Source organism: Acanthochromis polyacanthus, chromosome 1 (assembly GCF_021347895.1).
Source record: "Acanthochromis polyacanthus isolate Apoly-LR-REF ecotype Palm Island chromosome 1, KAUST_Apoly_ChrSc, whole genome shotgun sequence".
Classification (NCBI taxonomy): domain Eukaryota; kingdom Metazoa; phylum Chordata; class Actinopteri; family Pomacentridae; genus Acanthochromis; species Acanthochromis polyacanthus.
In genome coordinates this window covers 49,937,863-49,962,632 of record NC_067113.1, presented here as the reverse complement: position 1 = coordinate 49,962,632, position 24,770 = coordinate 49,937,863, and the positions used below count along the sequence as shown (strand labels likewise).

At 41.3% G+C, this 24,770-nt stretch overlaps 1 protein-coding gene across 2 annotated transcripts; it reads right to left on the bottom strand.

The window, feature by feature from the left end:
- Nucleotides 1–144: 144 nt before the first annotated feature.
- rassf8b (Ras association domain family member 8b) lies at nt 145–22,931 on the bottom strand. 2 transcript variants are annotated; one of them, XM_051948938.1, is made up of 10 exons: nt 22,539–22,931; nt 22,291–22,309; nt 11,234–11,404; nt 7,308–7,658; nt 7,004–7,209; nt 6,637–6,840; nt 6,171–6,245; nt 5,554–5,676; nt 4,025–4,151; nt 145–3,555 (listed from the first exon to the last, which is right to left on the bottom strand). In XM_051948938.1, exons 3-10 carry the CDS (start codon nt 11,343–11,345, stop codon nt 3,440–3,442), a joined length of 1,314 nt encoding a protein of 437 aa, XP_051804898.1. In that variant the 5' UTR covers nt 11,346–11,404; nt 22,291–22,309; nt 22,539–22,931; the 3' UTR covers nt 145–3,439. The 2 variants fall into 2 exon arrangements, with proteins under 2 accessions (XP_051804898.1, XP_022069774.2); XM_022214082.2 differs by lacking the exon at nt 22,291–22,309 and having other exon boundaries at nt 22,539–22,930.
- Between the last annotated feature and the right edge of the window lie 1,839 nt (nt 22,932–24,770).

Genomic DNA, 24,770 nt, shown 5'->3' with positions numbered 1-24,770 from the left:
TTTATTTTCCTACACCACTTTTCAGAAGTGCGGTTTTCTGTGTGTGGTACTAGAGGCTCCAACAGCATATTTATCGGTACTCAGACAATCTGTCGAGCTAATCTTCTCCATTCTGAGCCAAAAAGCAGAGAGAAGAGCAACACATTCAGCAGTGTGTAGCAGTTTATTGATTTCTGGCATGTTTCTTTTTTAAATATATTTCATCATTTATTTATATATTTTACATTAAACTTTGATTTTCATTTCATTCATACATAGTGGCTAAACGATGACCCAAGAGGAAGATTTGATAAAATTCTGAAAGATAAAAAATATAGTAGTTGAATTTGCAGGTAAAGAATACAAAATGACAACATTTTGAATATACAATAATTTGTCTTGTCTAAATGTTCAGAGTGATGTCAGCCACACACTTCATCTAACTAGCATTACAGTGAAGTGTTCATGTAAACACTTTGAGGGGTGTTTCAGGAACAGGATTACACCGCAAACCCCAGATTGCGCCTCTCATGTATACTCTGGTGTATCTCTCATAATACATGAGATGCAAACTGGGCTGGCTTCCACATAAATCATGAGCCAACAGAGACACTTCACTTTCAGCTGCACCTCTTTCAGTACAGACTCATTCCTTCATTTTCATTTGTTGTGTCGCGTCGAGGACCCGGTGTTGAACTTGTCAAACAGCTGTCCAAGTCCCCAGGAGAGCAAACATACGCTTTAACTTGTCAAATGGCTTGAGACATTGTGAACAGCATTTACCCATAATTACTTTCTGTCCATTCTTGTCTGGGTAATTCTGCGCCTTGAAATATCCCTGAGCCACAGTGTTTCTAAAATAGCTTTCAAAACCACTCAATGGCTGTTTCCATAATGGCTCCATCATCTCATGCTTTTTATTTCAAAGCGCCATCGATGGCAGGACAGACGCCAATTATTGGCAACGTCTCAAAGGGTGAAGCGGGAAACAAAAAAAAAAAAAAGATGCAGTGTTGGTAAACTTGTTGTCAATGCAACATGGATCTCTTTGACATTCATGAATTTTGCCCAAATGAAATGAAAAGGCATGAAATTAATGTGGAGGTTTTGCCATTTTTCTACTGAGCTCATCCATCATTTCACAAGTCAACAAGGCAAAAAAAGGGACAAAACAAAGCAAAAACAAAATGAGTCTCAGATGAATTGTTGGTAGCCACTAATTGGGAGTCCAAGTAAACCAGTCACACATTACTGCATGCACACGCTACCTGTTTACCGGCACTCTGCATATATCAGACTTCAATCTACTTTAAAAATAGTCCAGAGATTGATGTGATATGTAGACATTTACTCTTTTTTTCTCAGTAAGGCATGCCATTATTCAAAACGTTCAGTCGACGAGGGCTGTGATTCCTTTGTTAGCGGGTTACAGTCTCCGTGTCGCAGCCGAAGTTGTTGCCATGACGATAATACTCCAATTTTCTGTAACTGTCACTGCACAGTTTTGCAGGGAGGACTTTGAAAAAGTTGTGAATTTTCTCCAGGTTACCTCTCTCTCTCTCTCTTTTTTTTTTTTTTGAGCCGCAAAAACAAACAACCGAGCAGAGAGCTTCTCCATACTGGAAGGGGAGGAATTCACTTTGTTATTACACATTCACAGCACAAACACCGGCTTCTTCATGTGGGCTCAAATAATGGTCGATGAGATTTGCAGCTCGGGAGATGAAATAATTGCAAAGTCTGTGGTTGTATCTCTCACAGAGGACGGGGGGAAAATTCAAGTTTGTGAAAGAGTAGAGAAGATTTGTAGTTGCACAAATTAAATCAGATCTGAAACAAGAGAGCCGCTTCGAGTGAATACTGATTCACAGCAGAAAACTGTGTGTGACGTTGAAGCTCCAGAAGCCCACACACGCATTTAAATTGCATCTTTGGGCTGCGAAAATACACTTTTGAAAGTTGAACGCGTGTGAAAACTGATATGTGTCCTTGTTTTTTTGCTCTTTCAACTTCAAATCTTTTCTACACCTTCACACCCATTCAGTTTTTACACATTTTTCAAACCCATATACACACAAACATTATTTTTTCATGCAGTTCGGGTTCTTGGATTTGATTGAATTTCCTTTCCTGTAAAACTTTATCAGTAGCTTCATCCTCCTGTGTGATAAAAGCTAACCCACTTAGCACCTAATGACAGCAAAGCATGAAAAATACACTGTATGAAACTAGTCTAGCTTGTACATATCGTGTTCATGAGTTGTAGAAAAGTACATTCATCTAACCGTTTGTTTTGCTATACAGACTTTGGTTCATATGAGACATCTTTAGTTTGTTAAAATGTTAGACATCGGATGTTCTCGAGGTGCGCATCCCTGCTCAATGAACACAGTGAAACATATCAAACCAGTATTTTAAGTGGCACCTTAACACACTGAAAGCTAAAGTGCTGAGGCTTTATATACAAGAACAATATAACATATGAGCCACGACAATGATTGCAGACATCAGTTGGAGGAACTTTCACACAGTTAACTTTCACCGGTCTGAATATTAGATGTTTTGTCGCCACCTAGTGGCCGATTGAGAATCACAGGCTTGATTTGCACTGCAGACTCAAAGGCCTCTGTCATGTCTGCTCATTGGGGAGATTTTGGAGGAAGAACAACAAAAGGAGATTAATTCCTCCTGCACAATGCAAACTTCAAACGGGCCAAACTATTCTAGAAAATGTCAAAGAGCTGATGGGCCCATTAAACCTGCTTTCAGCTCTTATATCATTTATATTATGATAGTTCAGAGGGTTTATTTTTTCTTCCCATCGCTGTCTAAGCATAAGAATAATGACTTTGTTTTCCATTCAAATTAATACAAAAGTTCATGTACAAAAAAAAGAAAAAAGGAGGCGAACCCAATGAGATATACTGACATCGACTAGGAGTCACCTGACCTCAAATTCATATGGCGCAAAGTGTTCAGTAGCTACCTGGAGTTCTGTTTTACATTTACTGACATCTGGTTTTTAAAGACCAGAGTAAGGCAATCAGATATGGCTATGATTTATAGCACAGGTGTGGTGTCACTGTTTGTGCATGCTCATGCAATTAGTAGGTTTTCTTTTGTATGTATATGTGTACATGTGTCAAAGTCTCTCATGATTTACAGCATAGAAATTACATTAACTACACTGGTTGCCTTGGGGGAAAAAAAACAGAATCTGCTGGTTTGGAAATGGAGCTGAATCCTCGCTGGCTAACGAGACAGCACGTTAAGCGTTAGTATGCAAATGGATATTGACATCAGTAATCAGGAAGAGGAGGCAGTGCAGGAAAGATGCAAACAAATTTTCTTTGAAAATTTTTCATCCTCCTGACTGCTATAAAGCAGTCTGTGGAGTCATTTCTCAGAGTAGAATCGGTCCCAGTAGCATCTGGCTGCCCAAAGAAAAGTCTCTCTGGGGTCAAACGTAGATGCCTTCAGGGTTGAGGCTGGAGGAGACGGTGCTCTGAAGAGCCCGAAGGTCGCTGGGTAGAAGGCGAGAAGAGCCGAGGCGTTTCAGAGAGCCGCCCTCCACCTCTGCAGCAGGAAACAACAAAGTTAGCAGCTTTAAAATAAAAAAGGCATGGAAGTCACTGATGCGTTTATGTGATGTTTTAACATTCGGTGCATGATTTTAAAGGAAAAAGAACAACAAACTGAACTGGGAGAGAACTGGGAAAGTTTACAGAAAAAAAACGCTTCTGGGGAATTTTCCTTTTGAGGATGAAAATAGGGGATTTTCCTTTTGACTTCCTGTGAAAGTCTGGCAGCATTTCAGAGCATGTAATGGGGTTACAGACTTAAGCTGTCACGGCACAACAGCCTCACTAGCCTGCAGTTTGATGTGTCCTTCTGAGGACCTCCACAAGGTGGCACTGTGTCCACACGCATGGAGAAACAATACTGTATGCAGATATGTCGGCCCAATGAAGTCAGCTGTGAAATTGACCTTTTTAAACCGGTGTGGGTGATGATATTGTGTTTATATGGCTGGCTGTGTTCGTACCGTTGCTGTTTTCTGCTGTGGGCTGAGCAGGAAGCACAGTGACCTTGGTACCGGTCTGCTGGATGAACTGCTGCAGGTTGACCTGTCGGAGCTCTTTTGTCAGCTGCTCCAGCTCCTGCTCCTTCTCCTGAGTTGAAAAAACCCCCACAAAAACAACAAAATGCTTCATCTTATATAATAGTAATAATTTTATTCACATAGCACATTTAAGAGCAGCGTTCACAAAGCGCTTTGACAGTCAGGACATGCAGCACAGATAATCAAGCAAGTCAATTAAAATAAATGGTAAAAATGATAAGTTAAATGAATAATTAACTACATTCATATCAAACAAGGGAACTAGGCAGTGTAAAAAATTAAAGGACAAGACTGAGGGCCAAAGTCAAAAATTCAAATTAAAAAATTAGAGAATAAAAGAATTAGAGAGATGACATCACACCGAAGAACCAGTCAGCTAAAAGTAAAATAAAACAATAGAGAACGTACAAAATAAACAGGACATTAGCCAAAATAGAACACTAAATTTAATTAAAGCTAAAAGTAAACTTCACATAAAAGCAGGTCTATAAAAGTGATTTAAAAAGAAGTTACTGACTGCAAGCCTTATCTAATGAGCTCATATAAACTGAGTAATACATTCTACTATATAACAGCACAATATTCTATTATCTTATAACTACTTTCCTAAGATTTAAGCTAAATTTAGAGTTAATTTAACAGGTAGGTGCTGCAAATCCTTCTATATATGTTATTTTGCACTATTTGACACTTTAATTTACATTTATGTTGCTTATTTCTATCTCTCTCTCTATCAGGTGCACAATGCATTTCACTGCGCATTATACTATGTATAATTGTGTTTTTGAAAAAGATCATAAATCTTGACATCCGGTCAAAGTTTCAACGATCTCATCTGCATCTACAATCTCTCTGAGGTAGATTTAACTGGTGCATAAAGTGAGATGACATCCTGCTCAGGACCTCTACAGAAGTCACAACCCGTTGGAGACAGCTAAAGAAAAGCGTTCACTCCCAGATGGTTACGCAACTGCAGGCAAGGGATTGTGTACTTATTCAGGCCCCTCTCTAATCAGGCAAAGAATGCTGTAATTCCCTCCCTCCCTCCCCCTGCTCATTACCTCATGCTTCCCACACCCTGCTGGACCTTCGCCTCAACACAGGGCTATGGCTCGGATGCGAGCAGGCGAGAATCGGCTGCACATCGCTGCGGGCCACAGATAAAGCTCCGCTCCACTGCCTACAACTTAATGAGCTTTGATTTCTATGGTTCCACCTGTGTGTGCAGAGGACTGGACTTTTCACACTGCAGCAGCCAAAGTTAGCCAAGTTTGTAATAAGAATTTGCTGAAAATCAAACTTCCCCGCCATCCTTCTAAGCCTACTGGGAGCGACTGTATTTTTAGCAGAACGTCAGCAGGCTTTAAATTCTTAACAATTTTGAGGCTATGGTGGTAAAAAAAAAAAAAAAAAAACTATATAAAAATACAAAACAGTTGAATGTAGCTGACCTGTAATCTCTTGCCTGACTGGCCGAGTGAGCGTTCCAACGCCCTGCAGCTGCTCTCCAGTCGTGCTGTTTGTTGGCTGTGCATTTCCAACTCTGTCCTCACTTTCTCCAGCTGGGCGTGCACCTGAAATCCAGAGTGAAGGGGCGACTTTTCATTAGAACAAAGCAGCTAAGCCTCATAGTAAAACACATAGAAGGACTATTAATGCTCTAACTGGTTGAATATGAGTTGCTGTGCTGTGAAAAATATGCAGAATTAATTTTAGACAAACCCACTGCAGAACAAAAGCACCAAATATTCAATTGGTGATGTGTTTCTTCCATCTGGATTTAACGAGTTGCAAGTAGTGTTCATGCTGCAAACAAAGAGTCTGAAAGCTAAGACTGAAGCTGTATTGTATGTGTGTGCTTGCAGATGTCAAATGGAGGGTCATTTTCAGAATATGGTATCTAAAATGTGCTGTACATTTCAGTATTAGAATCTGAATCCCTGCGTGTGTCTTTGGCTGCAGAGACTTGCAAGAAGTCAGCAGTTCAACAAAACCAATTCCTCTGTTTTCATGCTGTTGTGTGGGTTTTTGAAAAAGAAAAAAAAAAGAGAGATAGACTGCGTTGTACCTCCTCCTCATTGACCCTCTGGTTGAGTTCGGCCTCCTGCTGCAGTCGCTCCTGCTCCAGACCTGCCTCCATGCTCTATGCAATACAACAGATAACAGCTTAGCAGATCTAGTGTTGACAAAACGTCTTCATTTTACTTCTGCAATACCCACAGCTTTTTCTCTGGTGTACTAGCATTAGTAGATGAGGACTGTTCTTTATTGCGCCACCAATGAATTTGGATGGACTTTTCAGGGAAGGGCAAAAATGACACAAGGACCAACTGATTAGACATTTGACACCCCTGTTGTAGTGTTTTAAAAAATGCAGATGTTGTGAAGTTGAAATTTGAGTAAATTTACCAATATTCCCCATATAATTGCTATAATCGCTAGCAGTACTATTCTCGTATTTTTCATGCTGTTTATAAACCAAATCAAACAGTATCTGGTTGATATTGGTGGTTTATCAACGATGCCAAGCTCACCTGTATTCTCGCTAAATACTCTGAAAGTTTGGCCTCGCAGTCTCGCACGCGGCCCTGCAGCTCGGCTAGCTGCTGCCTCAGTTGGCGCTCGCTCTCCTGCTCAATCTGCAGCTCGTTCTGCCAGAATTCCTCCTCCTCCATCTCAGCGTCGTTCCTCCTCACCTGCTGCTCCAAAAGCAGCAGCTCTTCCTCCAAGTTTCCATCCTGTGAGGTGAAAAATGATCGCCGTGAAAGATGGCGCAGGCGGGGACGTACGCATTAACATATTTGAAGACATGAGGGTTTAGAGATGAGCAGATGATCTGAAGGTCTGCACAAATCCAAATTCTCTCAAAGTAACACCACCGGCAGCTGTGGTTTTACTCACTTCACTGGCCTCGCCGCCGGCCTCCTCCCAGTCTCGCAGCTCGGCCTCGCAGCCCAGCAGACGGCTCTCCAGGGCCTGGAGTTTGTCTCTCTGCAGCTGCACCAGTCGGCTCAGCTCTCTGGCTGGACTCCCAGGTACAGATGCTGTTCCACCTCCTCCAACTCTGCTCAGGTTCAGACTCACACCACGCTGCTGAGGCTGTTTGGCTGCATGTGGAGAAAGAAGGGAGATTGGATTGTTGACAAGAAAATTAGAAGCAGAAAAGCAGAAAATCATCAGTGATACCATATTGTACACACGCTACCTTCAGCATCTCTGCTTTTCCCAAATATGTCCCGCAGACTCTTAGCTCCTCCAGTGAAGGTCAGAGATTTGCGTTTGGGTTCCCTTCGTTTGAGGGAGCGGTCCGTTCCTGACGGGCGGAGTTTGGCCAGAGGTGGGAGGCTCTGGCGGTAGAGACCCCGTTCAGGGACGCGAGTCAGACTGTCGGAGGTCGGCCGCTCGCTGACAGACGGGCCGGTTCGCTGGAGGATGAGCTGCACGTCGCTGGCATACTGACCCCACTTGTTGAGGGACACCACGGGGTTTTCATGTGGAGCCAGGTGGCGCTCGGTCTCCCGCCATTTCTCGATCAAAGTGTATCTGCCAGTCCGTCCTGGAAAGAAGCAAAAACGCAAATTACAAAAACCGTTTATGACAGCACTTCCTTACAAGCAGGGTGAATCTAAATGAAGTTTTCTCACTGTTTTCTAGTGGATGAACTCAGCTGGAAAAAGGTGATGTGATGTATTGATCAGGTTTAAAGAAACTGTGAGGACAGACAGCTGTGGAGTTGTTTTCTAATCTTGTCAGGCCTCAATCTGTCAAATTCAATTAAACTACTCCCACATGGTCCCAGTGAAACACATCAGCTAAGTGTTAATTAACACTAGATATTTGTCTAAGACTTCAGCATAATTTTGCAAGAATATTTAACATTTGAACCCCAAGCAGTTTCTAGGCATTTTTTTCACATTTTTACTCACTGTGGGCTCATAAAGTCCTCTATGGAAACAGACCAACCATGACTAAAAGTGAGAACTCAAAAGTGTCTCTTGTGCAATATCACAGCTATAATGTGACAGATCATAAAAAAACAAAAAAACAAAAACAGGAATCAACATGTGCAACCATTTTCCATGTGCCCACAGATGTTAAAGACACTGGAAAATATGTGACTCTACATACTATGCATGTTTTTCGACTTGCATATATTTCCTTACTTGTCTCTGATCTGCTCTGAGTAAATACAGCCTGAATACTATCGGATTTTTTGCCACTTGACTATTGGTACAGCTGAGTCCGTCATGGGTTCACAGTTTTGGCAAGAAGTGCAAAAATTTATTTATTTTTTCAGAATCCTGAGAGAGTAAACAGTTTATTTTTGGTATTTAAAAAAAGACAAGTAAAATAAAGCAATTACAATGAAATATCACAATTTTAAGCTCAGATTTTCTTTCCTGTGGAATAACATGTCACAAATGAGCATTTCAAGAACCTCTGGAAAGTTGGAAATCTCAAGATTCTTTTTGTTTTTGTAATTTCTCACTCTGACAAATTGTGCCATTTTTATTTTTATTTTTTGTGGTTCTCCAGCACGTCGACAGATTTCAGGGTTCAGAGGTTTAACACAAGCAAAATTTCAAAAAGAGCAAGAGACAAGCCAAGTATTTCGTTTTATTAATGCTGCTCCTTCACTCCTCAAGTATATGATATGATATTCTCCAGATCTATCTTGAGTCCAGGCACCTCTCTGTGCACCATCATGATTCTTGCCAACTCATTTTCAGTCTGTTTGTAAGTGCACTTTAGTGGACAGTAAATCCTGCTCAGTGCTTTGATTCTGAAGCATCGCTGACGTCTGTGGAAAGCTTTTGAGACTGTTGGTCTCAGTATCTTACATATTGCAAGAGGATTTTTTCCCCACTGGCTCTCCCGCTGGTCATCTTCAACACACACAGAATTGACACTTAAAGATCTATTTTTAAACCATAACTCTTAGTTTTACGTTAAGCCAGTTTGCTGCCTCCTGTTTTCTGACCAGTTGCATTAATATTTTAATTTACTTCTTCTCACCTTCTGTCTTAAACGCTCCGTTTTAGCTCCTGTCTTTAAGGCCTCCTTGCCAACAAAGCCCAATCTGCTCTGATATGCATTAGAACTTCAGATTTCTGCGTACAGGATCTTTGTTTGAGGGCCAAACTAGCTGCTAGGTAGGAGTTACATAATGTGTTACACGATGACATAAATAGGTCAAACTCGTTTCTGATGGGTGTTAAACTCCACCAAGTTGCTCCTTGTTTCAGATCCTGTTTGTGAAATTCATGGACAGGATGTCAAGGCACAGTTGGGGTGAGGTCAGAGTTGAGCCTTTTTGCAGACGATGTGGTTCTGTTTGTTTCATGAGGCTGTAAGCTTCAGTAATAAATTTAGACCACCAAGTCTGAGGCCATGGTTCTCGACTGGAATCAGTGAATTACTCCCTCTGGGACGGGGGTGAGTTGCCTTCTTAAAAAGACGTTTAAGTGGGTTTTAGGCATGATTGATAAGAAAATGTAGTATGAGATTGATTGGGGCAACGTCAGTCGTGATGCTGGTGTTATACTGGACTGTCGTGGTGAAGAGGGAGATGAGCCAGAATGCAAAGCTGTCAATTCACCAGTCAATCTATATTCCAACCCTCACCTATGGTTGTGCGCTTTGAATAGAATAAGCTCAGATCGCAGATAGAAGCATGCGTTTCCTACATAGGGTAGCTGTGCTCAACCTTAAAAATGATCATATCTGATTAGGTTGCCTCCTGGATAACTTTCTTTGAAAGCTTTCCAGAAATGTCCAACTGCAGGGGGACCCGAGGGTAGACCCAGAATCTACTAGAGGAATAACGTATCTCATCTGGCCTGGGAACACCTTGGGATTCCTCAGAAGGAACTGGAAAGCATTACTGGGGAGAGGAACATCAGCTGCCTGCTGCCACAGCAACCCAAACCCACATATGTGGGAGAAAATGGACTGATGGATGGAAGAAGAAGTGTTTTCTGAGGGGAAGAAAAGCTGCCTTTGTTGTGGACTATGAGCTTTGTAAGTTTGAAGACCTTTAACATCTACAAATAAAACCATAACACACTAAAGAAAAAGGAAAAACTCAAAAAGCATGATATTGTCTGCTGATTAAAAGCTATGCAACCTTCTAAAAGTGATTGAAGGAAGTTCTATGTGTTGCAACAAAGACAGATTAAACACTGACAAAAGAACAAAACCAATCCACTGAATTCTTTCACGGCTCTCCCACGCCTGTGCTCCACTGGCAGACTCAAAGGACTTTACCAGCATGTTTGGTGAAAGAGCTTTACAGTGGGAAAATTCAACCCAACAAACAGTCACTGTATTGGCCAAAGCGCTACGCTCAATGGATCACGGCTTTTAGTGTGTGTGTGTGTGTGCCTCTGTGTATTCCTGTGTTCTTGTCTGTGCACATACAGATAAGAGCAAAACACTGGCCATGGCACCCTCAGCCTCCACTAACGCAGTAAGGGTCCTTGTAAAAAGAGGTGCATTCATCACTACAGCAATTCACATCAAAGTGGCCTGACCAGGACAAAAGACTCAGCCAACACAAAGGACAGTGAATGTCATAACTCCTGCCCGTCTGTCACCATGAAAGACATGTTTTACCTCTAATCTATGGAGTTAGTGAGAAGTCAAGTCTTAAATCCGTCTGTCTTAAGAACGCCATGCAAGCCTCAATTTGAAGAAATCACAGTCGTACGTTCACAAAGGCACGTGAGCATTATAGTTTATGCCATGATTAACAGAGGCAGAGTGTGAACTTGTTTCCCTGCAACTGTACAGCACATGTCAATAAAGCAAAGACTGCAGTATGACTCATCTCGTCTTGTGGAGCCCATTTATGGTGAAAATCTCTTTGTGCCCTCAAGTCACTTTTCATTTTCATGCAATTTATCATCTCACAGCATGTCTGACATCTCGCCTGGCCAATTTTGGACACAGCCCACATCACACAATATCCCTGTGGGGGTTTATCTTGGACAAAATATCATTTGCACCACTTTTTATAGACTTCTGTGTCCTTGTGTTGGGCTGTGAATCTCCCATTATATAACCAGTAATGTTTGACATAGAGATTAGAGCATTTTTTCCTTTTATTGTAGTACAGAGTTGTGAGCTTACCAATGGCTTGTGCCAGAGCGATGACCACTTCCTGGCATGTGGTGAACTCTGTGACCCCGCACACGATGCGCTGCACTCCGTCCACCCAAACTTTCAGCTCCATGGCCTTCATCCAGAGGCCCTCAGTCCTCCACACCACTAGGGGGTGCTGTCAAGGGTTTATTGTCCATCCTTGAAAGCAAAAAAGAAAACATGATTCAATGTAATTCTATTCTCACTAAATAAAAACCTTAAAACTGCAACAACAACAAAAATTCTATGTTATCAATGTATCCAAATTCTAGCTAAAGTGTCCTTCAGTGTGACAACCCTACGGAGCGTTTTATTCTCTTCAGACAAATCATTTTTGGTTTTGGCTGATAGTTTTTCCAATTTTACTTCTGTCTTCCTGCTCTAATTGGAGCAGGCAGATATTATTGGTTAAATGGCACTAATAAGCCCACAGTATGCAACTGGCCAACAGAAAGCGAACACCCATTACTAGTGGTGGAAAGTAACCAAGTACATTTACTCAAATGCTGCACCTAAGTAAAAGTTTGAAGTACTTTTTTCCATTTCATACCTCTACTATACTACATTTTTAGAGTAATATCTTGCACTTTCTGCTCCACCACATTTATCTGACAGCTTTAATCCCATCTAATAAGGAGATTTTAAACAACGGATCCTATAATATGCTTTTAGTGCTTTTCAATCATTTTGGCTTCTTATGTATTACTGGGATACATTTCAGATGTCTGTGTCTTATTAAAAACTCCATCAAACAGTAATGTTTAGCTCTCATCTTTACACATGGTTTCGGTTTCATTCTACAAATGTTAAAATGATCCAATATCTCACCAAAAATCAAAGATTAGAGAAAAAGTTTTTTTAAAAAAGGACACAAACGGATAAGGACTTGTGCTTCGTTTCTCTCCCATGACTCATGTCCCAGTCCTTAAGATATTCTTGTATCCGCAAATCAAACTTTATGTGAACCAGTTCAAACCTGCAGCAGATACAACAGCAACGTGCTGCTGACACACTGATGGTTCACTATTAAAATTTTAATTAAGTCAGATATAATAATCTGTCAGTCAAAAGGACCAAACACAACTTCTTACTTTAATATTCTAAGTACTTTTGCTGCTAATGCTTATGTATTTTCTCAAGCATGAATATTTTTACTATGCTGCATTTGTACTTTTATTTAGGTAAAGATCTGAATATTTTCTCCTTTTTCCGTGACTAATATACACTAATATTCAAAAGTCTGGGTCACTTAGAAATATCCTTATTTTTGAAAGAAAAGCACTTTTTTCAATGAGGACAACATTAAATTAATCAGAAATCCAGTCTAGACATTGTTAATGTGATAAATGACTATTTTAGCTGGAAACGTCTGATTTTTAATGGAATATCTCCATAGGGGTACAGAGGAACATTTCCAGCAACCATCACTCCTGTGTTCTAATGCTACATTGGGTTAACTAATGGTGTTTAAAGGCTAATTGATGATGAGAAAACCCTTGTGCAATTATGTTAGCACATGAATAAAGTGTGAGTTTTCATGAAAAACATGAAATTGCCTGGATGAGCCCAAACTTTTGAACAGTAGTCTATATAGTCATGAACGTGACTCAGAATTACTGCTCATGTTGCTTGCTTTAAAAAAGAAAAAGCAGCTAACTGACTCCTTATTGTGGGAGAAGCCCCCTCTTCAACATAAAATTATGTAAAATATCATCACCCCACACTTCTGCCACTAATTTAAGTGGAATTCTCTTAATAAGCTTTTGTATTGTCTTAAATTTGAATTTAATGCCGTTTGGTCAGCAGTGCTTTGTGAAACAGCACAGTATAATCACAATGCCACAGAACAGTTCCAGTGTTGATGCATTACCCACTCTTTCTCCTCATCTTGTTTCTGTTAGCTGTTTCCTAAATGACTTCACAACCACCAGAGAGTGTTCTACATTATGGATGGAAACACTCACGACAACACACAACGCTTGTTCCTCTGAAGCGGATTCATGTAACGCCGCTGATAAATAGCTGCGAGAACACGGTTGCGGTGCAGCGCTCATGATCACGTAACACACCAGTATATATATTTTTCATTTGCTGGTGTTGGGCGCAGGAAAGCTTACATGCACGGAGAATGAGAGCCATTTCAAACTGCTGACACAAGCGCCTCAGCAGCGAGGCGAGTCATTATGAACCTGACGAGGCCGAAGCAACAGAGCAGTGAAGGAGCAGGTGCCTGATGCTCAGTTTTGCAGCCCTACTGGGCAGCAGCGCTCCTCTCTGGACCATCAGCTCAGCTCTGATCCTTGACTTCCACATCGCTCGAGGCCTCCCTTAACAATTTAGGCGCCTTCCATCTTCTTCACAGCTGGAATGGGGCTCCCAGCCCTCCTGCAGTTTAACTACAGGTCCCCTCTTGGGGCCTTTTCCTCTTGAGATGGCATTAAGCTACACACTCTTAAGGGCAAAGCCTGCATTTGGAGGGAGGTGGGATGATTTGTTACTTTAGACCGATACTGAGGGATGCATTTGAATTCTTGCTACAGTCGAGCAAATGAGGCTATTTCTTTGCAGAGAGCTCAGTGGGTTGGGAAATAGAAGGAAGACGAGAAAAAGGGGGGAATGGAGGTGAAAGAGTGGAGGGACAGATGGGTAAACAACAAAACAGGGGGATGAAGAGAAGAAGACGAGGTTGGGGCGGTGTGAAGAGCACACTTTTGGGATGAGGCATAAAAAGAAGCAATAACAGGACTGATTTTTTTGGTGGTAGAGAACCCAAAGCAGGAAAACATCTGATTACTGCAGGATTCTCTCATCAGTAAAGCAGCCAACATGACCAAACCGTGAGGAAATATAGGTGTGTGCCGCTGTTTTATAACACACAACATTCAAAATGGCATGACGACACCTTTAACTTTTCACAACCGTGGCTGAAATGTTGTAACTGAACGACATCCAAATCACACTGAGGTTTAACTGGGTGGAAAAGCCCGTTGACACAAAGGTGTGAATGTGATCTCTGCCTCAATGCTCCCACACACATTCATAACGCCGAGCTCACACCTCCTATGCACACACACACTTTCTATGGACACACCTACGTGAGAAGTCGTGCTGAATGAAGGGTATTAAGCTACGACAGGCTGCGCTCCAGTGGGTTTCTACGACCGACATGACATTGGGAATCATACATTTACTTTTATAAAAATGACTAATGTTAACATGAGCAATGAGCCTGTCAGGGCGGGGTGGCCACATGAGGACACGTGGAGAGTCTTTCACTACGTCTTCCACTAAGCGCGCAGTTATATTTAATTAAAAGATGATTCATGCAGTTGGAGACGCTTCTTGGCGACAAGTGCAGGCAGGCCGCGACCCATTAAAATATCAAAGTGTCCATGAAAAGCAGAAAACATTAGATTAATACTGATTAACTGGTTTGGTTGACTCATAGGCTCCCGCTGTTGCCATGACACAAACATCACAACATACGCTGGTAGGTGTTTGCAATAAGAGCAGGAAGCTGTGCAAGAGCAGATGTTGAAACGCTCTTCAGTGGAACCAAGCAGGTCCATCAGCTCGATAGCTTTGATCTTGGGTGACGGAAGTGTCTTTAGATGCTCTCGATAGGTGACTCCAGAGGGAATTACAGCAGCAAACAGGCTGTAGAAGGTCTGATCTGAAAACCTTAAGGTCGTCCTGTAGCACCACGGAGCATCCAGACTCATCAATGACAACCTAATTGAATTCTACGCCCAACTGCTCCAACAACACGACCACTCAAGTCTGTTTCCTGGTGGAAACGAGCTTCGATTTTCTTTAACCTGCTGCTAAGTTCCAACACTTCAATCACTTTGGAGTCTTACAGTGCCTCATCTCTCTCTCTCTCTCTCTCTCTCTCTCTCTCTCTCTCTCTCTCTCTCTCTCTCTCTCTCTCTCCTCTCTCTCTCTCTCTCTCTCTCTCTCTCTCTCTCTCTCCTCTCTCTCTCTCTCTCTCTCTCTCTCTCTCTCTCTCTCTCTCTCTCTCTCTCTCTCTCTCTCTCTCTCTCTCTCTCTCTCTCTCTCTCTCTCTCTCTCTCTCTCTCTCTCTCTCTCTCTCTCTCTCTCTCTCTCTCTCTCTCTCTCTCTCTCTCTCTCTCTCTCTCTCTCTCTCTCTCTCTCGTCGTTGCCATTACTGTTCTGGATTTTCATCATGCTATTTGCACATCCTCTCTTTAATCTAAATCACAGTTGCTTTGATGCTCCCACCGCCAGCGTGTGAATAAATAAATCATACAGGCGAGTGTACACAAATTAGCATGCTGCCACATGGGTTTCTATTCTGGTTCATCGTAAATGTCTCCCTCCATATTTAGAGCCCATTGGTGAGCTATACGCACACACAGCTAGTCAGAACCTGTGGCAAAGGTGCTGCCACTGTTGGAATTTCCTTTTCCATTAGTCACTTTAATAAACTGCTGGACCTGGAGCACCACATTCCAGCTCCATGTAGTAATCCATTCACAGAGGGACAGTTGAGTTAGCAACTTAATTCAGGACCAGGAACCATAACTTTCAGCACGAATCCAGAATATTGTGGCCATGCAACATTTACGTCACTGCAGGCAGACGCTGTTTAAAATTATCTTTGGTTTAAATTTGAATTCAGAATCATGAGTGTGACCCTATCCTATTATGTTAATATTGGATATCTGTGTAGATCTCAGTCATTCAGGTCCAGGACAGTAATCCTCAGAGCTTCAGTAAAAGGTAATGAGGCTTCTCTTTTTGACTTTTGTAGAAATTTCACCTCAACCAAGAGGCTTCTTCAGTTCTAACTTCCTGAGCAGGCATCTCAGATGTATATTAGGACCCCAAATCTCAGGAATAATGGTCTATTAAAGACCCAAAACTTACATGTCTCAAGGTAAATGGTTGTGAAACTGTCAGGAGATGAATGACTCAAGCTGTTAATGATGGTGAAACGTTCTAGGAAGGAATCTCAAGACTGTGCTGTTAGTACCTGATCTGTGGCGTCACAGACTCATTCGTCTTTTAGAGATGGCTGTTCCAGTTAAACACTCAGTCCTCTCACCATCTGTCTTTTCTGTGCAGAATGTAAACATTGCTGTCCTTGAAGGAGTGTCCTTTATCCTGGAGGAGCTGGCTTTCCAGTGTTATGCCATATGCTTGTGAAACAGTTGTTAAGTCTCCCCTTTAATAGGTTGGCGGTTAGAAGCTTGATCTTTGGGTTGAACTACTTTTTGTCTCAGAGTGTTGCTGCGTCTTAAAAAGCATCAGGATGTTCTCTGAGGAAACATCTTAAAGAATCAATAACCGAAAAGTTCAGTTGCCTTCTACTAAAGCTCTTGGGGTTAACAATGGATGGTTTGCCATGAGGGTTGTGTCCCCTTCAGCATGAACTGCATAAACTTTGCAGCAGTAATTATCCAATAAAAGAATTTTCCCTTTTTGCTTAGTTAAATCCAAGTGGCCACTTTTATTTTGGAAAGTAGTGCATTTCAAGCCTGTAAAGCACTTTGATCAACTTTGGCTGTTTTTAAATGTGCTATATAAATAAAGTTGACTTGACTACTACAAAATGCACTGTAACATTTTCTTCATAAAAATTTCAATTCTGCCACATTTACAATAGCAAAATTTAAATATTAGATATTGTTTTGTGTTACTGCAGCTTTCTAGGATTTGTATCTACTTGCATTTTTGTGAAACAACTCAAGCACAAATAAATAACAGAACAGACCACTGAGCCGAAGAGAGAAGAAAACAGAAACACAATGTCCCCAGCGGAGGAGATATAGTACTATTCATTTCAGCTGTGATGCGAGGAAATAGTTGAAAAGATGGAGAATGACAAGATGGAGAATGACTCTGCCGCTGAGAGGAAAGGTTGCCGCTCTCAGTACAAATCTTTGCTGTCAGACAACTTTTGCCGCAGCCATTCGGTCTCAGACATGAAGAATATTGCGTTGTCTGGGCTGTGAACCGTTGAGCTAAACTTAGTCGTGACTTCAGGCTGCCTCCCTGAAGTTTCATTCTCAGGATGCCACAGGAAGGCAGAGCCGGGGAGGGGACATGGTGACAAGCCACGGTGTCTGATCTGGATGAGAGAGTCGCTCATGAGACGGATCAGGAGAAAAATGAGGCTTTAATAGGGAGGGACAAGGGTATTAAGATTGGACATCGTTTTCATGTTACAATCTGGGGTTTAGACTCAATCTACAAACCAAACAGTTCATTTCCTGCTTGTTCAGCTCAGCGCTTTGCTAAATTGAACTTTAACAAACTCAATCTTTAAATCTGAACCGTTGCTTATTTCTCTGGCTGACGTCCAACAATAAACAGATTGTTGAAGGCGGGAAAAAATCTGACCAAAATATACAAACGGTGCTTGTTTTAAAAGCCACTATGTCAGTCTAATAATATTTTCTGCTGAGTAGATGTGACTTTCACACGTGGCAGCAGTAATGAGCGGCTCAACAACAGCTATGATGCAGCACAGTTTCTAAGGAGGTTGTGTCGGCAGGAAGGGGGTCCGCTGGAAAACAAGGGCTCACAAAACAAAAGAGCGTGCTGTAGTGCGAGTGTGTGTGAGCCCGCATGGCAAGCGGCATGACTGGATGCAAACAATCCTTCACCATGGCGACGCAGCCAAAGCTTTGTCCGAGCCTCACACAGATGACTGGATTGATTGGAGGGTCCGGTCTGGGAAAGGAGGCCGAACAATCAGCAAACAATTAAGAAGCAGCCCGTGCTTTCCTGTCGCTTCCTCTTTGTTTCTTCTGAATGTGGGCCGCAAGAAAACATGGAGGTGTGTGCGGCAGCGGGGTTTCTCTCTCAGAATGAAGCGAGGTGTTGGACAAACAAAAACTATTCTGATAATTGGTTCAAAATATTGTTTAGGTAAAAACAGTCAAGATTCTCTAATTTCAGCTTCTTCAATGAGGTTTCTTTACTTTTGTATGCAATTAAAGTGAATATCGTCAGGCTGTAGAAAAACAAGACTTTTTTCATCTCTCCTCGAGCTTTGGGAAACACAAATTGACATGTTTTTTCCAATTTTCTGACATTTTATGGACAAAACTACTAATGGATCAATCTTAAATATAACAGACAGATTCATTAATAATGAAAAAAATCATTGGTTGAGGTTCTAGTTATATTTATGCCAAAAAAGACTTGATTTAAAAATATGTTTCCTTCTCACTTTGATGTAATCAGTGGTGTTGTGCTAAAACTTTTGCTAACCGAGGCATATCGTGCCAATCCTGCATCACAGTCGGAGTATTTTAGCATCTTTAAAATTCTTCATACAGACACCTTTACCCCTGAGGCTGTTCCAGGTTATTGCTTCTTACAGATAACAGTAAATCAATCACTGCATTCTCAGTTCACACACAGGCCACCTGCTGCTACTGCCATCAGTTATCTGCAGGTATCTCTGCTGAGATTAGTGGAAATGCTGCTGCTGATGATGATGATGAAGAAGTTGCACTCTCATCCTCTCACACATGCTAACACTAAATGAGAAAGTTGGACTGCATCACAAAGAAGTTCTCAACTACAGATTTGTTTTTAGTCCTGTCGCATTTAGCTTCAAATTATATTTTTAGCTCTAAATAAACTTTCTCAGGTCCCGACCTATGACCTCAGATCTCAGACTTCCAGTTCTCACTTGTGTAAGTCGTTTGTTGGAACAGGATCGGATCGTAAAGTAAAAGTGAGGTCACAAATCCTGCTAGTGAATCAACTCGAGTGCAGACAAATTAGAAAGCAAATCTTCTCAAATCAAAATCTGCACGTACGTCATTTTGCATAGTGCAGCTCAGATACTCAGGAGAAGCAAGAAAACACATCTGAGTAGAAGGCAGCTTTAAAAATACTGGAATGACTCTTGTAGAAGTGTTGTTCCCTGGATAAAGAAATCTAAAACTAAATACATTCAGGCGGCTCTGAGGTTGTACTTGGCTAAATGCTAACCAATTATAGCGTGCTTGATGGTATTTCACTATCAACCAAAGTACAGAAAACAAGAAAAGCACTCAGAGAGCGCAGTACTCCTCCAAGGCTGCTCAGTCATTGTATGATTTCCGACGGCTGAAACCTGAAAAATTTGTGGTCCGCAGCGGTCGATTTGTTGCAGGATCGCAATCATGTGATCGTCAGCAGGCAGCTGATGTAGCACTGTTGTCATGGTTTCAGTGACGCCGTGCCACTATCTCGCAAAGATACAGAAATCTTTTTTTAAAAATCTGTGGATCCAGACTATAAGCCGTATCACTGCCAAAATCTAATCACTGGGTCCTTGTGTCATTTCTAACCTTCACTGAAAATTTTATCCAAATCCATTAGTCCATTTTTGAGTAATGTTACTAACAGACAGACAGACGGACAGACAAACCAACATTGATTCTCACATAACTCTGCCATTTCTTGGTGGAGTAAAAATGACATTTTGACCTTCAACACATATAACTTCCTGAGCGTAACCTGAATTTTCATAACAAATATTAACCACATGGTGATGCTAATGGGTAAACACTGCAAGGATTAAACCTCTGGGGACCATCTCTACAAAATTTCATGTCAATCCATCCAATAGCTGCAGAGATGCTTCAGTGTGCCTGACATTGTCATCTCTACAGCCATGCTGCTAGCATGGCTAAAATAGCCACGAGAACTGCTACTGTCAGCAGGTATTTCAAATACAGAGAGCAAATTAAATTAAATTTTGACCTTTGTCCTGAAACAAGATGTCACTTTTCTTAATGGAACATCCTGCAGGCTCAGTGGCCATCGCATACACAGCAACATACTCAGGACGCTGTGCTTTTTGAGTTGGCACACAGCCTTCTTTTTATACAGTAGTAACCCGCTCACCCTCCCTGGCCCTCCTTACTGATGCTAACACACTAATGCTATTAGATTCCACGAGGCCGTCCTGATCCTGCTGCAGCTGGTTATACATGCTGCAGTTTGAAATTGAAACCTGCACCTTTTCAGTCTCCTGTGATCTTCTACCTCTGGCTAAATATTATGATCCATGAGCTGTCTCCTACTCTGTGTCTTTTACAGATCAACTTTGAGAAACCTCAAGGAATAATCAGAGAGAACAGCTTTGCATTCAGGTGTAGTCGATCAACAATTCAGGAAGAAACATCATTAGATTTCCCAGTGAACAAATATGCAGCATTTGGTAGGACCTTTAACCCAACCTGGCATTCACTGTTTTACCACCACTGCAGTAAGCAATCACCACACTGAAGCTCAGCGACCAAACGGCCACCTCACAGTCTCAAAAGTTACAACTAATCAGCTTGGTGGAGACAATAAGCCTGTAAGACTCGGAGCTTAGCTGACCACAGGGTGATGGGAGGGGGAGTCTGCTGAAAGATAAACAGGACTGGATTTACACCGCAAAGTCTGTTACGAGTTTTCCACTTCAGCAGCACAGGTCGGCTCTCACAGGAAAATATTCGCGACATGGGGCTACGTGTGCACACACTGGGATCGATCATTTGGATAATGAATATCAGTGAGGAGGAAGAAGAAAAAGACCAGCTTGGGTTGTGTTAATAGAGCTAGGAACTCACTGAACTTAGAATTTTATATGAAGTTTAACCCTCGGAACCACAAAACTCAGTGACGAGTTTCAAAGGCATGCTATCTTTAAAAAACAGCCAATGATACACCATTTATCAGAGGCGGAAAACAAAAGGAATCATTGGATTTTCAGCTTTCCAACGGTCCTTGAATGAGCCACGCATGACCAAGATAACCAGTCTCCATGACTTGTTTAAAAATTTGCCAAAAATAAACAGTTTGGAATAACTACATTCTGTTGAAAACAAAAAAATCTGCACTTCGTGGCGCAACTGATGAGGAATTGTTGACTCTGCTGTGACCAACAGTCACATGACAAATAATCAGACATTATGTGGGGGAAGTATAGAAACAAATAAAAAAAGCTGTAGATTTCTTAAGTACTTCTTTTTTTCCACAACAGTTCTCATGATATCTGTGGCCATTTGAAAAAATATTGTACATATTTGATTCAAAGTTTTTCTGTTCTTGTAGAATAAATAATCAAAGAAACTCCAGTTCCTGCCATTGTTGTTCTGTTTCCATAGAGGTGCAGAACTTTAATTTGCTGTGAAATATGAGCCACAGTGAGGAAAAAATGTGATGGGAGCAAAACAAAAACACCAAGAAACTACTTAGGGTTCAGAGGGTTAAAGAAAAATATGAAAACAGCACATAATGTATCCAGCTTTATAGCTATCTCATTGATGAAACAGTCCAAAGAGAGAGAAAAGCAGAAAGCTAACTAAAAACTGTTTGGAGAGTTACTTTCTGGCACAATTCAATCTAGTTTCAGCATCTGTCTTGTGAGGATTTTCTGTCTTGTGATAGGAAACTGAACATTTATGGATATTAAAATTGTGCCCTGCAGGCTTTGGGGAATAGTGCGAGGATTTTTTTTTTTTTTTTGCATTTTGACACCAGAAGTAGTTGAAGAAAACAAGTGAGAAAATGTGCAAATGATCTGACGGCTGCAGCTTCACAGAACATTATGTTGTCAGAGCTCATTAATTTAGTTTGAAAACAGTCTTTTTACATCTATAGGACATAAACCAAGATATTAAGCCATGGAGTGTACAGTAGGGACATGATTTTAAAATTATTTCTCATTTATAAATAAGAATATGTTGGGGTTTTTTTAAAGGAACAATAGAGAAAAACAGTTGCACGTTACATTTTTAAATGCAAATTTAGCTCAGAAGACAACAGTTCAGCAGCAAATGAAGGTGTTGGTTCATTTAAACCAACACTCTAGACACAAATAAAGAATTGCACTGATTTTTCCATGGTGTTTTTGTGCAGCAAAGCTTTCGATCACGCGTGTGCTTCAAGGACTTCTGCCTGTGTATGACTCAGTTGAAGGAACTCTGATTAAAAGCAGTGCTGAGTGAGCTTATAGCACAACTCTGTTAGGAGATTCATCATTGCAGGGCTCAGCAGATCCTCTGACCACTCACTCATACCCTCACCTACGGCTGCCTCATGGATCTGCAGGAAAACACACACAGGATGTCCTCTTACAGTGATTTAAATTGATTTTGAAATTAAAAAAACATGAGCAAATCTGCAGAACAAACTTATTGCCTGCTCTGATCGCATGCATGCCATAAAAATGAAGTGAACTTATGTAACAGCAGTGTTGATCAGCTGTTTTTTTATTATTTGATTGACGCATTCACTGCGCAAAAATACAACAACATCAACAATAAAAACATACCTCTGTGGGGCCGCAGATCTCCGCGTGTGTAAACTCTCCTGTCTGGGTTAGAATCCGCTACTTTCCACGCCGTGTGATGCGGGCCACTCGTGGGAGATCCGTGTTTATTTCCGTGCAGATCCACGGTGTTAACGGCATCCGCTCATCTCCGCCTGCCGGGATCCGCGCTGGATGGAAACACAAGCCGCTCCGGTCATCGGACATCCGAGCAGAGAGCCTCCAACATCTGCCCGCTAGCTGCTGCTCTGGCCGCCAGTGACGGAGAGCCGCACTTGTAAATTACATCGGAACAGAAGTGGGACACCGCAAGGCATGATGGACCTGTTAAAGCTGCACTGCACCGCAAATGGACCCAGAGCTCCTCAGTCACAGTGCAGAGAGTCACATCTGCAGTTTTATGCTCTTTTCATGTTTGTTACAGAGCCACCTAGTGTAAATAAGTAAGGAAATAAAATTATATTATTATCTAAAGATGATGTTATAGTAATGGAACAACAGTGTAAAGGGGTCGCTTATAGTTAAAGGTCCCATATAGTGATGTTTTTTTAAATAATCATTGTGTTTTGTGGTTGTTGCTTATAAGTAAAAGCTGTTAAGGAATGACAACCACAACTCGATGTCTTCCCAGTTGCTAGAGGAATTTTTTTCTGTAGACCACAGAATTTTTAAAGATTTCATCTGTCGGAAATGATACGATTAAGCAGCCTTGGCGGAGTGCTGTGCTCTCTGAGTACTTTCTAGTTTCTTTCCTTTTTCACCTGTCTGTATTTTAAAGTTCCTAAATGTATAAATGGGCAAGATTGTAGGCTTCCCTATGTAAAAATGCATCATTATCTTTTCTTAAATTCAACATTTCTCAGAAATGAGTGACTTGAGCTGTGATTTATGTTATAAATATATGATAGGCCTCTTTATCTAAACTGAGTGAAAAGCTTAACCCAAGACATTTCTTTTCTGGCTGCACCATACCATCAAGTGAGAGTAATCCAGATGTCTCAGTGCATCATTTCTCACACATGTCTCCAAAATACAGGCTGAAACACAGTAATTGGCATCTTTGGAAACTCTGGGATCTCCACTAGAATTTAAATACACTTCTGTGGGTTTGAGTGACGCTTCGCTGCACAGCACGAAGTTAGACGGACACACTTTTGCTTTTGAATTTTACATGATCGGTCCAATAACCAACACATGTATTGCAGTGATTTTCAAAGATTTGCCCTGTCTGGGTGGCTAAATACTTTATGTGGCAGAACATTTTTACTTAAAGAGGCTCAGTGCTCACGTCTTCATGTTTCACAGCATTAATCCTGACTGCTGCCTGTTGTGCTGATCAGACAGAGTCATCGATGACCTTCAGCTCTTCAGTGCTACACAATCTTTTTTGCTGTTGTGCTCAACTTTTGATAAATTCAACATTTGCATACAATCTAGTATTTAATCAGGTCTTTGTTGCTCAATTAAGCTGCTTCTCATAAATCCACTTTGTAAGCAAACGTCTTTACACGAGTCATAAATTCAATAAAACCCATGATTTGGCTCTTTTTTTTCGTAGCCAGCTTTAATATTTAATAGCAGCCATTCGTTCCAGTGTTGCAGGCCTGTATTTCCATTTAGAACCTAACTCTTCAATTAATCCCCGACACATGGTTCAAGCTGTAGGGACAATCAAGCTGTGAGTGACTGATGTTTTCTTGCAGGCAGCGGTGCCAAGAGTTGACAGATGCTTTCAGGATTTAAAGCCTATCTTCAGCTGTTATGCACGATATGGCCACACTGCAGCTGATATTGTCATGTGTGTGATTTAAAAGCAAACCACGGCATAGTTAATCAGAGAGTTAAAGCTTCCACTAACAGGAACTTGCATTTCTCTTATGTGGATAAATCAGCTGAAATGTTTAAGCCCAAAACTCCTTGTTTCCATCTGGAAGTCTAATTGTTGCCCAGCTGTTTCACGTTGCATGATTAGACCTTTTCTCGGGACTGTGGGTGTGGATTGACATCTTTCACTTTCATGGTAGTTTTGCTGCAGCTGTTGATACCAAACAGCAGTATGAAACTGATTTAAAGAATCCCCACTTAAGCACACTTTGATTTAACCGAAAGTGAAAACACGACTTAATACACATTCAAACTTGGCCTCAAACTGTTTTAGACATTAAGACAAGTTGCACCCATACAGAAATCTTATAGAGTTCAGTTGAATTTATACTCAGCAGTTGGGTTTAAAAA